The sequence below is a fragment of the Malaclemys terrapin genome, chromosome 6 (assembly GCF_027887155.1).
Source record: "Malaclemys terrapin pileata isolate rMalTer1 chromosome 6, rMalTer1.hap1, whole genome shotgun sequence".
NCBI classification, from domain to species: Eukaryota; Metazoa; Chordata; order Testudines; family Emydidae; genus Malaclemys; species Malaclemys terrapin.
In genome coordinates this window covers 78,556,549-78,568,764 of record NC_071510.1, presented here as the reverse complement: position 1 = coordinate 78,568,764, position 12,216 = coordinate 78,556,549, and the positions used below count along the sequence as shown (strand labels likewise).

The window sequence follows — 12,216 nt, the reverse complement described above, 5'->3', positions numbered from 1 at the left end:
GATTCCTGTCTGTAAAGGAGGTGGGGGAGGGGGGGTGATAATCTCCCTGCCTCACAGGGATGATGTGAAGGTAAATTCGTTAACATTCGTGAGGCCCTGAGATACTGTGGTGAACAGGCCCCTATAAGCATATAGATTTGTAATTAACATTTTACCCCATTTAGGAATCAAATATAGAAACCACTGACAATAGTTGCAATTGTTTGTTGCAGTGTTGCTTTCAAAAGTACTACAATGGCATATAATTAAATAACAAAACATTATGTAATTAATAAAAAATGCACCACAGACACGGTATCACTAAGAAAGCCAGTAACTTTACTGATTTGTCTGCAAAATACAAATTATACCTTATTTCCAGCAGGAGAAACTTGTGAATTTTTCCCATTTTTGTTCACTACAGACAGCTGAATTAAGTCCCTTGAGATACACAGATGTGGTTTAACTTAGTTATAACATCTTGTCATCTAGTGGCGACAAAGTCCAGCTTATGCCGCTGTGAGCCTCTATTTTAATACTTGTTGCAAATGCTTGTATATGCCCCCCATTTACAAGCTTACTTTTTAATTACCATTGTTTAATGGAAACAAATCCCCAGAAAAAGAAGAAGCAGGAAACAAAAAGGATACAACAAACCATCTGAAGCAATCCAAGTATAATGCCTAAGGTAACTCAGGTTTTACATTATTTACTCCACAAAGGACACAGGTACTGCATTTTTTATTTGTCGTTGAACTGACCTCTTTGAATCAAACTGAGGTATGGATCAGTCTGAGGTATGAGCAGGGAAGGGAAAATGCAACACCTGATTACGAAAATAATCAAATGGAGAATTTTGAGCAGAAGGTGTGGCTCAAAGCTTGGATTGCTCCACATCTTTGGTTAAAATATATTAACAAAAGCCTTTGATTACATCTACAGTCTGAAGCATTCTAACAGACACCAATGTTCCATCAGTCCTTCAAGAGATCTGTAGTGGCAGGAAATTAATGCCATATAAGTGACGACATCACAGCAGATGGCATAAACAGGAACAGATGAAGTATGCCATGTTTAGGCAACAGCCTTTATTGAGGTTTCAAGTGGCTTTTAAAAAATTACAAAGCATTTACTTTCTAAGAGAAGAAGAGGAAAAAGAAAACAAAACAGCATTGGTACGTCTATAGTTAAAAGATGGGTATATAGGATAATACATACAATACAAAAGGGTTGACATTCTTGAAAACAGTATATTGAGTTGTTTTATTCTTACTTTAGCTTTACCTGAAAAAGATCTGAGAACAAATATTTTTATATTATTCATTAAAAACCATTAAATTCCACTTTTGGGAAAAATATAAGCCATTTTGTTATAAAACACAACTTTTGAAAAACAGTGAAATGATAAAAGCTCCATTGTGAAAGGCAACAATGCATACAATATACAGATTGTGCAACTGTGTACATCATATCATTGTTGCCAGTAACTGGGCTAACTGAAAACACCTTTTTAAAGAAGGATTAATTTAGCTACAACAATATTTGGAGATGTACAAAATGCCACTTAAGGTATTTGAACTTGCAATTAAGAATGTTGCCTAAAACATTATAAAGCATGGATTAATGTAAAGTAAATGTTAATACTCTTTTAGGGCTCTGCCCCAAACTCCTTAAATACAAAGGACTCACACGATAAACCCAAATTACCTTTGCAACACAATATGTGGTAAGTTACAGATAAAGGAACAAGTAAAAGTAGACAGTCATAGTTTACAGAAAGTTACTTCACAATCAAAGTTGTGCTTCTTTTAATTAGATCAGTTTACAAATATGTATTATCCCCCACTATCTTGCCACTATACTTTCATTGAGCTCAGTAGCAGGAACAAAAGGGACGACTGGCATCCGTATTCATGTGATTTGATTTGCGTTTGTATAAAACCATGGTTAGAATTACTAAAAATTGCCACGGCAATACCTTTCATGCTACTTTCTGCAAGATACTTAAGGTAATGTATGTTATACCACTACTGTCTTAGAATCTCAAATTTCCTTTTTCTTGTGTTGCTGAGGCAAATTGTAAGGTAAACTATTAATATGGCTATTCTTCATATTTCAATAGACTGACTCCCCTGCCCCCATTGACAAGTTACTACTAACAATACTCATAAACCTAAGTTTTTTGAAATGGCAAGGTACATTTGTGATATATTTGCATATTTTAGACACATTAAACTTTAAAAATCTCAGACTGAGAATATGAGAATAGATTTATTTTAAGGTGAAGAAATGTATTTTGAAAAAGAGTTTTGTGTTTTAAAAAACTGATTATGGGCGCTAATCTCACTTTTTGTTATGCACACGTATCTTTTTTCTGATCCCACAGGTTGCTCTACGAGACAGGATGGATGCAGTAGTAACATGTTGTTCTGCTTAGAAAACATCCAAAACACATAGCAATGCACTAGCCTCTGCATGACCAAGTGTGCACTTGTAGTCAGGTTGCATATAAAGGAAGAGCCCAAGTCATAATGCACAATGTACACTATACACCATTTGCTACCACAGAGAGGTAGACTTTATCAATGAGCAGTGCACAGCAACTGCATGTATAGATGGGAAATAGAGGGCATGTTTCCCATAACATAACCTCTCCGTATTGATACTTAGACAGCTATTGCTGCTAGATTCCTTACTGTGTCAATGCATCTAAGTGGGAGACAGACCTACTCTTGAAAAGAAGAAACATTATCAGTTGTACAATGGCACTAAAATCTTAATGGGGAATTGCATCAAAAAAAAAAAAAAAAGCCAACAAATCCCACCCAACATAAATGCTGAACTAAAAATCCTGTATTCCACCATTTTCCTGTAATAGTACATGAGGGACAAAGAGGAACTAAAATGAATGGGATATTCTTTCTGTCTACACGATTTTAATTAAAGAAAAATATATGGTAGGAGAAAATGGTGGATGCTCCATGCAAAACCTGTTTGGGTGAAATACACAGGAGACATTGTTCAACAACATTCCCTCTGTCTGATAATGTGACCAATAAGGGCTACGAGAATGATGGTGACCTGTTGGCTAAGTATTGGTTGTACAAGATAAATCTGCTTTTGAATGCTTCTTTTATTGACCACCCAAATCTCTCTAAGATTTCTAAAATTCTATAACTTGTGTTTCTGTGCCAACTCCTCACTTTTGACTTCTTTCTCCACTACTTGTGGAGCTCTTCACCTCCACTTAATTACCTGGCAGCCTTAAGAGATGCACATCCAATTCTAGCAGACAGAATATCAGCTTCATTTAATTTATGAGAAAGGGCCAAGTTATGCCACTTTGTCATTTAATTGTGGAAAACTACAAGATACACAGGACATAAGTAATATCAGGGTCCTGAACTTGTTACAATGCACAAAACAGCATGAAAGAACTAATCAGTATATACAATCGATCTCAGTTCACCCAATGATTTGTAAATGTTGTATTAAAATGATTTAGGTTGTTACATCTTGGGTAAATTCTAACCTTTTACAGATTAGTTTTTTGACAGCTGACTTTGAATCTGTAAAATGTATGCAGAGTAAAAGAAAACCAAAAGAAAATAGTTACTTAAATGTGCAACTGCACAAATATAATCCCCCCACTATTAAGATAACAAAAACTTTTGCTATTACCATAATTATATATATTAGAAAGCTATACACAAGCATGTTAATTTCACAGATTTTTTTAAAAGATTCTTAATATTTTATATAATTAGAAATACACATTTCAAAAACAAAACTTCTGCAAAGAGAAAACAGTTATCTTGGTTAGCAAAGCATGGAGTTCTTCATGGCTTAGGGTAGTGCTTTCTATACAAAAAGTCCTCTGTTTGTTTTCTTCAGGACTGTTTAAAATATTAGCGAAGCTATCAAGGAAAAAAACACACATTTTGGCTTAAGGAAACTACAAAAAGCCACAAATGCTTTGCAAACTCTGTCTTACTTTTTAATATGAAAATAAGCAAAATGTAATGTACATATTTTTCTATTTTTTATTTAATAAGTAATGCAGACCCAGAATTTTAAAAATTAAATATGTTAGCCCTCAAACACAACATTTTTACAAGTATGGTCCTCTTTTACATGTCTTTGATCCTTTTAACTAAGTGCCATACTCTAATGATATGCCTGCATGTTTGTGAGCATTTTAGGTATGGTAGGTGACCCAGACTCTTTCTAACATTTCTTCATGGCCACCCATTGCTGGGTCTGTCAAAACATCTGTACATTTTCTATATGTTGCATAACAGCTGCTTTCTCTCTCAGTAAAGTCTGCCACTTTCTGGCAAATGTTTCCTTTTGTCTATTTACATGTAAATAACGTTGAACCTGCAACATGACACTATCTATTGTAACATACATTTTGCAAGGGAGCACAACAGTGAAAAGAAGTTAGCCTTAAAATCTATTTTGTACAAGTGTTCTGTTGTACAACTCAAGTGCTAAGCTTATCTCAGCATTTCTGTTTATCTTTATACTGTATCACTGAGGCAATTTAAAAGTACTTTTACAAAACAGAGTACCTGACTTTTTTTTTTCCACACACGGCACATATAATGCATATCGACCCCCACCCACCCCCATTAAGGTATAGCACACACACACTGCAAGAAAAAAACTAATAGGTAATAATGTTATCATGTTGCCCATCCTTCAGAGAGCCGCATGCGCTTGACAGAGGGGCTTTCCCTTTCGTCCGGCGAAGGTCTGGTGAGTCCAATGGGGGAGTGGAATTCGTTCCGATGATCCTCTCGGTCGCTTCCATCATATGAGCTGCTACAGCTGCTCAAGCTGTCAACAGGAGATCTCCCCGCCTCGTGGCGCGTGTGCTGTGGGTATCTCGAGGGTGTGGTGGTACGGTCTCTAGGAGGAGAAACAGGTTCTGACTTGATGTTGAGGCTTTGAGTAGAAGGCAGGGAGAGATTTGTACTCTGAGATAAATGAGTGCTAGTGCAAGCTCTGTAGGAGGAAAGGAAACCCAGTTACAGACTGAGGAGGCATGGAGCCCCCAGAAACGTACAAACACTTGCCCAAAACATCAGTTTAAAGACTCTTATGGATAACAGTGCATGCCAGGAATGTGAGGAATAATCTCTCAGGAATATTGAGACCCAATGAAAGAGGCATCACAACAGACATGACCCTCTTGAATGGCTCTATGGTATTCCCTATCAAGAAATTCTATTATTTTTGTAAGTGCTATGATACATTTTGGATGCTGAGCCTTTGCACTGCTGAAACCACTAGAGTTTTCTTTATAACTGATGAACATTAGAACATAAGAATGGCATTATTGGGTCAGATTAATGGTCCATCTAGCCAAGTGTCCTGTCTTATGGCAGTGGCCAGTGCCAGATGCTTCAGAGGGAATGAACAGAACAGGGAAATTATCGAGTGATCCATCTTGTCATCCAGTCGCAGTGTCTGGTAGTCAGAGGTTTAGGGATACCCAGAACATGGCGTTGCATCTCTGCCCATCTTGGCTAATCACCATTGATGGACCTATCCTCCATGAATTTAGCTAATCCTTTTTTTAACACAATTATACTTCTGGCCTTCACAACATCCCCTGTTAACAAGTTCCACAGATTCACTGTGCATTGTGTAAAGAAGTACTTCTTTATGTTTGTTTTAAACCTGTTGCCTATTAATTTCATTGGATGATCCCAGGTTCTTGTAATATGAAGGGGTAAATAAGACTTTCCTATTCACTTTCTCCACACCAGTCATGATTTTATAGATGTCTATCATATCCCCCTTACTCGTCTCTTTTCTAAGATGCACAGTCCCAGTTTTTTTAATCTCTCCTCATGTGGAAGCTAATTTTTGGTGCCCTTCTCTGTACTTTTTCCAATTAAAATATATCTTTTTTGAGATGGGTCGACCAGAACTGCATGCAGTATTGAAGGTGTGGGAATAAAATGGATTTATATAGAGGCATTATGATATTTTCTGTCTTATTATCTATCCCTTTCTTAATGGTTCCTATTCTGTTAGCTTTTATGCCTGCTGCTGCACATGGAGCGGATGTTTTCAGAGAACTATCCATGATGATTCCAAGATCTCTTTCTGAGTGGTAACAGCTAATTTAAACACCATCATTTTGCATGTATAGTTAGGATTATGTTTTCCAGTGTGAATTTCTTCTGCATTCATCAACACTGAATTTCATCTGCCATTTTGTTGCCCAGTCACTGTTTTGTGTGATCTCTTTGTAACTCTTTGCAGTCAGCTTTGGACTTAACTGTCTTGAGTAGTTTTGTATCATCTGCAAATTTTGCCACCTCACTGTGTACCCCTTTTTCTAGATCATTTATGAATATGTTGAACATCACTGGACTCAGTACAGATCCTTGGGGGACCTCACTATTTACCTCTCTCCACTGTGAAAACTGACCATTTATTCCTACCATTTTCCTGTTTCCTGTCTTAACCAGTTACTGATCCATATGCATATGTGTACGCATTCATGCACAGGTGGTGACAGGGGAAGCATGGAGTTTCTGTTGAGCTCAATCAGATTAGTTCAGATGCACAAAAGCATTGTTACCATCATTCACACTGATGAGTAGCAATGTACTAGATAATGCAGACTGTGTATGTTTTTTAACTTCCAAATGAAGACTTCAAATTAGCTGAACCTTGAAAGGGATTAATATTAAAAAAATATACCCTAGGCAGGTTAGGATTTGATGTATTAATCTATGCTACAGATTTAAGACTCCTAAATTCAAAATATTATTTGTGTCTTTTAATCAATAAGCTACCAGAGACTTTTAGTTGAAATGTAGTTGAGGACATCAGGGGAATATATTGCTTTGCATGTGGGCACACCCAACTCAAACAAAGAGTGTCATAAATACCAACAAAAGTTATAGTTCTTACTGTGTTATTGTTAAGAGAAGAAAGAAAGAAAGTATGCTAAATGCTTATTCTAATTTGATTTTTTGTTTGTATATTTGTGTGCACAGGTTAGAGGCAGCGGGAAGCTTTAATGTGTGGGAGCGAGAGAAAATATGAAAAATGTTCATTATTCTAAAATAAGGGAGAAACGATACCACTTCCCTTTGAAGAATGTTTTGTACAAAAGCACCACCTACTGGCCAAAATTGAATTTCCCTTTTTTATTATACATATCTCAAAAGTATCTTTCTTAGTGTGTAATTCTTATTATATTCTGAGGCATGGTTCCAATTAAGAACCATAAATCAGGCTGAAGTTAGAGTCCCCAGACACATAATTTCAAGGGTTTTAAGAGTGAGGGAATATTTGGGGGGATTTTACTTATGCAACATCTACTGTAACTCCAGTGAAAGGCAAAACAGTATTTTGTCTCATTTTGGCAGATTTATACTTGAAACAATTTGGCTTCTCTACTGAAACTATATCAAACGCTTTTTATCACTAATTGTCACAATGTTTAATAATGGATGGCTATTGTTAGACAACAAAGACAGAACAAAGTGCTCCAACAATGATTGCTTTCATCTACCCTGCATTCATTTAGAACAGTTTGTCAAAATTTGCTACTGTACTCTCCCCCTAGCATACTGCAGAGCTCATTGATGCAAATGTTTTAAAAAGTGCAGTGAGGTGTACAATTCCTTCCCTCAAGCACTCCCAAATACATTCTGAAGGCAAACGGGGTACTCTCTGTTGCATTTTGGAAGTACGTTTTAATCGTGTGGAGAGAACTGTTTGTTAATATTAGACATGATCATTTCTACTTACTCAGTGAAATATTCTACTTTTGCTGAGACCTTGATGAAAAAAATCCAACAAGAAATAAAAATATCTCCTGATTTTTTTCATTTTCCTATGGATTTAATCTTGTATCCCCTTAGGAGAGGTTCGGGCTTTGCCTGGGATAGTAGGTTGGCAATTTAATAAATATTTTAGACTAGAGGTGGGTGTGGATACAAAACTTGGCTCTGAATCTGAAATTCCTAAACATATGGGGTGTTGGGGACCTGGAGATTTGATTTGGGACTGCCTGTGATATAGACCCTTGATATATAGCTCTGTAGAGATTGGGACACTTTTAAAACACAGGAATATAATTCTTCAATCCAGGGTAAGGCATGTATATCAGTGAAATTTTCTCACATGATTTGATGAAACACACTGATCAGGATCTCTTTATATACACTGTACTATATTATATATTACAGTCTCTATAGGTAGCAAGTTTCTGAACAGGGTGACCAGACAGAAAGTGTGAAAAACTGGGACAGGGATGGGGGATAATAGGAGACTATATAAGAAAAAGCTCCAAATATCGGGATTGTCCCTATAAAATCTAGATATCTGGTCACCCTATTTCTGAAAGACAGGTAGGATGAGTGCAACTCTTGAGAAATATAGCTGGCATTATTGCAATCTAATGTACATTATTCTTGGTACAGAGGTTCAGGAACCAATGTGAAAACTTGTCTCTTTAGTCTTCATTAGCCAAAACTTTGTGAGTCATAAGCTGATGTGGTTCATTATAAGTGATGATAGCCCACTATGCACGGGTATACATTGCAAGTGTGAGTAAGACTTAGAATGCAAGGTGGGAGACTGCAGATATATGAAGAACTGATCTCTCTTCTTTGTTATAAAAGGGTAGGACACAGGTGCTTTTCACTATTAAATCCAAATTCTGCATGGGATAAATACCTGGTTTTGCCTTTACATGTTAATGGAGCAAATATCAATGTCTATTTTACACAAATGCTTATTTTACCTTCATATAAAATGCATTACATAGACCTAGGCTAATATTATCTTTGCCTTTTGAACAACACAGCAACCTCCCTGAAACATAAATGGAGTTTAATGTAGAAAATCCAAGGGGCAAAAGAAAATGATTTAATTTTAAAGAATTCTATACAATTACTAAACATCAATTATTTGTCAGATAACACCAGAAAATGGGTTAAAACTATAGTAAAGTGCCGAATTATCAGGCACACAGATAAACACGGTATGTTGACAAAAAGTCAATAAGGCTTTTGTAAAGGGAAATCATGCCTCACCAATCTATTAGAATTCTTTGAGGGTTTCAACAAACAAGTGGACCTGGGTGAGTTAAATTTGTTAGTCTATAAGGTGCCACAAGTACTCCTCATTGTTTTTGCTGATACAGACTAACACGGCTACCACCCTGAAATCAGTCAATATAGTGTACTTGGACTTTCAGAAAACCTTTGACAAGGTCCCTCACCAATGGCTCGTAAGCAATCATGGGATAAGAGGGAAGGTCCTCTTATGGATTAGTAACTGGTTAAAAGATACGAAATAAAGGGTAGGAATAAGTGGTCAGTTTTCACAGTGGAGAGAGATAAATAGCGAGGTCCCCCAAGGATCTGTATTGGAACGTAGTCATAAATGATCCGAAAAAAGGAGTAAACAGTGAGGTGGCAAAGTTTGCAGACAATACAAAACTACTCATGATAGTTAAGTCCAAAGCTGACTGCAAAGCATTACAGAGGGATCTCACAAAACTGGGTGACTGGTCAAAACAATTGCAGATGAATTTCTGTGTTGATAAATGCGAAGTAATGCACATTGAAAAACATAACCCCAAATATACACACAAAATGATAGGGTTTTAGTTAGCTGTTATCACTCAAGACAAAGATCTTGGAGTCATTGTGGATAGTTCTCTGAAAACATCTGCTCAGTGTCTAGTGGCAGTCAAAAAAGCTAACAATGTTAGAAACCATTACGAAAGGGACAGATAATAAGGCAGAAAATAAAATGCCACTATATAAATTCATAGTACCTTGAATACTGCATGCAGTTCTGGTCGACCCATCTAAAAAAGACATATTAAAATTGTCAAAAGTATAGAGAAGGGTAACACAAATGAGTGGAACAGCTTCCATATGAGGAGAGATTAAAAAAACTGGGACTGTTCAGTTTAGAAAAGAGACAAAGGGAGCATATAACAGAGTCTATAAAATTGTGACTGCCATGGAGAAAGTGAGAAAAGGAAGTGTTGTTCACCCCCTCACATAACACTAGATCCAGTGGTCACCCAATAAAATTAATAGGCAGCAGGTTTAAAACAACCACAAAGAAGTACTTCTTCACAGAACATGCAGTCAATTCGTGGAACTCATTGACAGGGAATGCTGTGAAGGCCTAAAGTCTACCAGGTTCAAAAAGAATTAACTAAGTTTATTGAGGAACGATCCATCAAAGGTTATTAGCCAAGATGGTCAAGGATGCAGCCCCATGCTCTGGATGTCCCTAAACCTCGGGGACTAGATGACAGGGGATGGATCACTTGATAATTGTCCTGTTCTGTTCATTCCCTCTGAAGTATCTGGCACTGGCTGCTGTCAGAGGACAGGATACTGGGCTAGATGGATCATTGGTTTGACCCAGTATGGCCGTTCTTATGTTCTTATAATCCACTCACACTGACATTAATGTGGTCATCTTTTTTCATACATTGCACAGAAAACATTTAATTTCATAGGAATAATAAAGGAAATATATGTCAAATATTAAACCTCATTTCACATTCAAATCAATATGAGTGGCACACAGAAATTATTTGATGTACATCAGCTGGGGCAAATACGATTCCCTCTTTGGGTATGGATGGTCCATTAGGAAGTAGAGTTAGCATGGCTCTTCTGTGCAGGGACTAGGAAATGTCAGGATGAAAGGAATCTGCAAAGGAGCTTTGACTTTGTATGCCAGTGATGTATATTCTGTATAGGTCTCCATCTGTTCTAACCTCCAGTTGGAATTTGAGTCAGGGTGGGTTTGGGAAGAGGCATGGGTATTAGTGGTGAATCTATGACCACATGGCCCTTGACAACACAGATTTTCATGGAGTGGGAAAGATGGCATGCCCCGCCCCTCCCCCCCAGGGCTTTGTCTCTGGTTTTGCTTTCCTCCTTGCCACAGAATACATTTATTTGTACATGTGTGTGGGTGAGGGTACCTAGGGCTTAGCACTGGATATTAACCAAGACCTTGAGAATTTACAGTTATAACTACTAACTACTTGGTCTGTTAGTCAAGAATTCTGGAGCAAGCTTATGGATCTGAGCCAATTCTTTGTTCCATAGGGTTGAGAAAGGATTGGAGACACTTCCACTGTTATATAAATTACTGTCTATATAAAAAATTATTTTGAATAAATATTGTGGTTGAGTATTTAAGTCTGCATTTTTATTTATGAAACCCATTCTTTTGCCCGTAGCTAACACTCAAAGCAGAAAATGTGTTGTCTTAGATTGATAATTATGGACAAGGAAGAATATATCCCATGTAGGGGAGTCATGTGGATCAAGAAATTGGCAACTGGATACAGAACCTTTCACTTGTAGATTAGAGCTCAAACCCACTTCAGGTCAGTAGTGACCAACAACTCATGGCTTTTGTTGATCAATCTAAAATAGGTAGTTCATAGAGGAGAGGTGTCAAAAAGAGGAACACCTTTTCATGTAAAATGTAATTTTTTTCGATCAGCTAAAGAGCTGGTAAAAAAAGAAAAGAAAAAAAAAAAGCCAAAAACTGAACAGACATGGGGTCTGTACAACTGTGATGTCCTTAGAAATTACCCCTCCAAGACTGCTCAGGAACATGGGCACTAGTATTGTTGCTAGTCAGTGACTGGACCAAGATGAAGAGCAGTGGTTTTTTTGCACTCGTCTTAGAGCCTGTTCAGACAATGCTGCCAAATCAGCAGCTGTTGCGGAGCACAGATTCATGGGGACCCAGGCCACCTGGGACAAGCTGTAATACTACCTATGCTCCTGTGCCATGTGGAGTGGAACATGAACTGCAGTGAACTGCTGTTAGGCATTGGTGATAGAGCCCCCTGGAGAATCTGCATGCCTCCCCTATTAACTGCCCTGTCTGAGGCACATCATAGGTCTTTCCCAAAGCTTGTTTAACAGAAACCACACATTCATTGTTCACTTAAGTACTTCCAAATAAACGTATTAGTTCTGAACATATTAACCTATTTCCCCTACCTTTGTATCCCCTGGAACTCACCTCCCTCAGCTAGTATACTATAGGAATTTGGAGGCAGGTCAACTACACTTTCAGTCTGTTTGCTCAAATTTCTGAGAATGGTTGAGGGGTTTGGGTACCTAGGGGTCTTACAGAGAGTGGGGCATTTCTTTCTGTTTTTGGAAGTTCTAGTTAGCTGATCTTCTGCTCATGTGGGCTGGG

The 12,216-nt window shown here is 37.5% G+C and overlaps 1 protein-coding gene across 22 annotated transcripts in view; it reads right to left on the bottom strand.

Annotated features, from left to right (window-relative positions):
• Nucleotides 1-297: 297 nt before the first annotated feature.
• The window catches only part of MEF2C (myocyte enhancer factor 2C), a 156,003-nt gene continuing 144,084 nt past the window's right edge, over nucleotides 298-12,216 (bottom strand). For 17 of the 22 annotated variants that reach the window (XM_054031362.1, XM_054031363.1, XM_054031365.1 and 14 more), the window contains one exon: nucleotides 298-4,989. In XM_054031362.1, the coding sequence (XP_053887337.1) occupies nucleotides 4,668-4,989 (322 nt within the window). In that variant the 3' untranslated portion in view covers nucleotides 298-4,667. The remainder of the gene's footprint in view (nucleotides 4,990-12,216) is intronic. The other 5 variants (XM_054031376.1, XM_054031378.1, XM_054031377.1 and 2 more) reach the window with 1 other exon arrangement.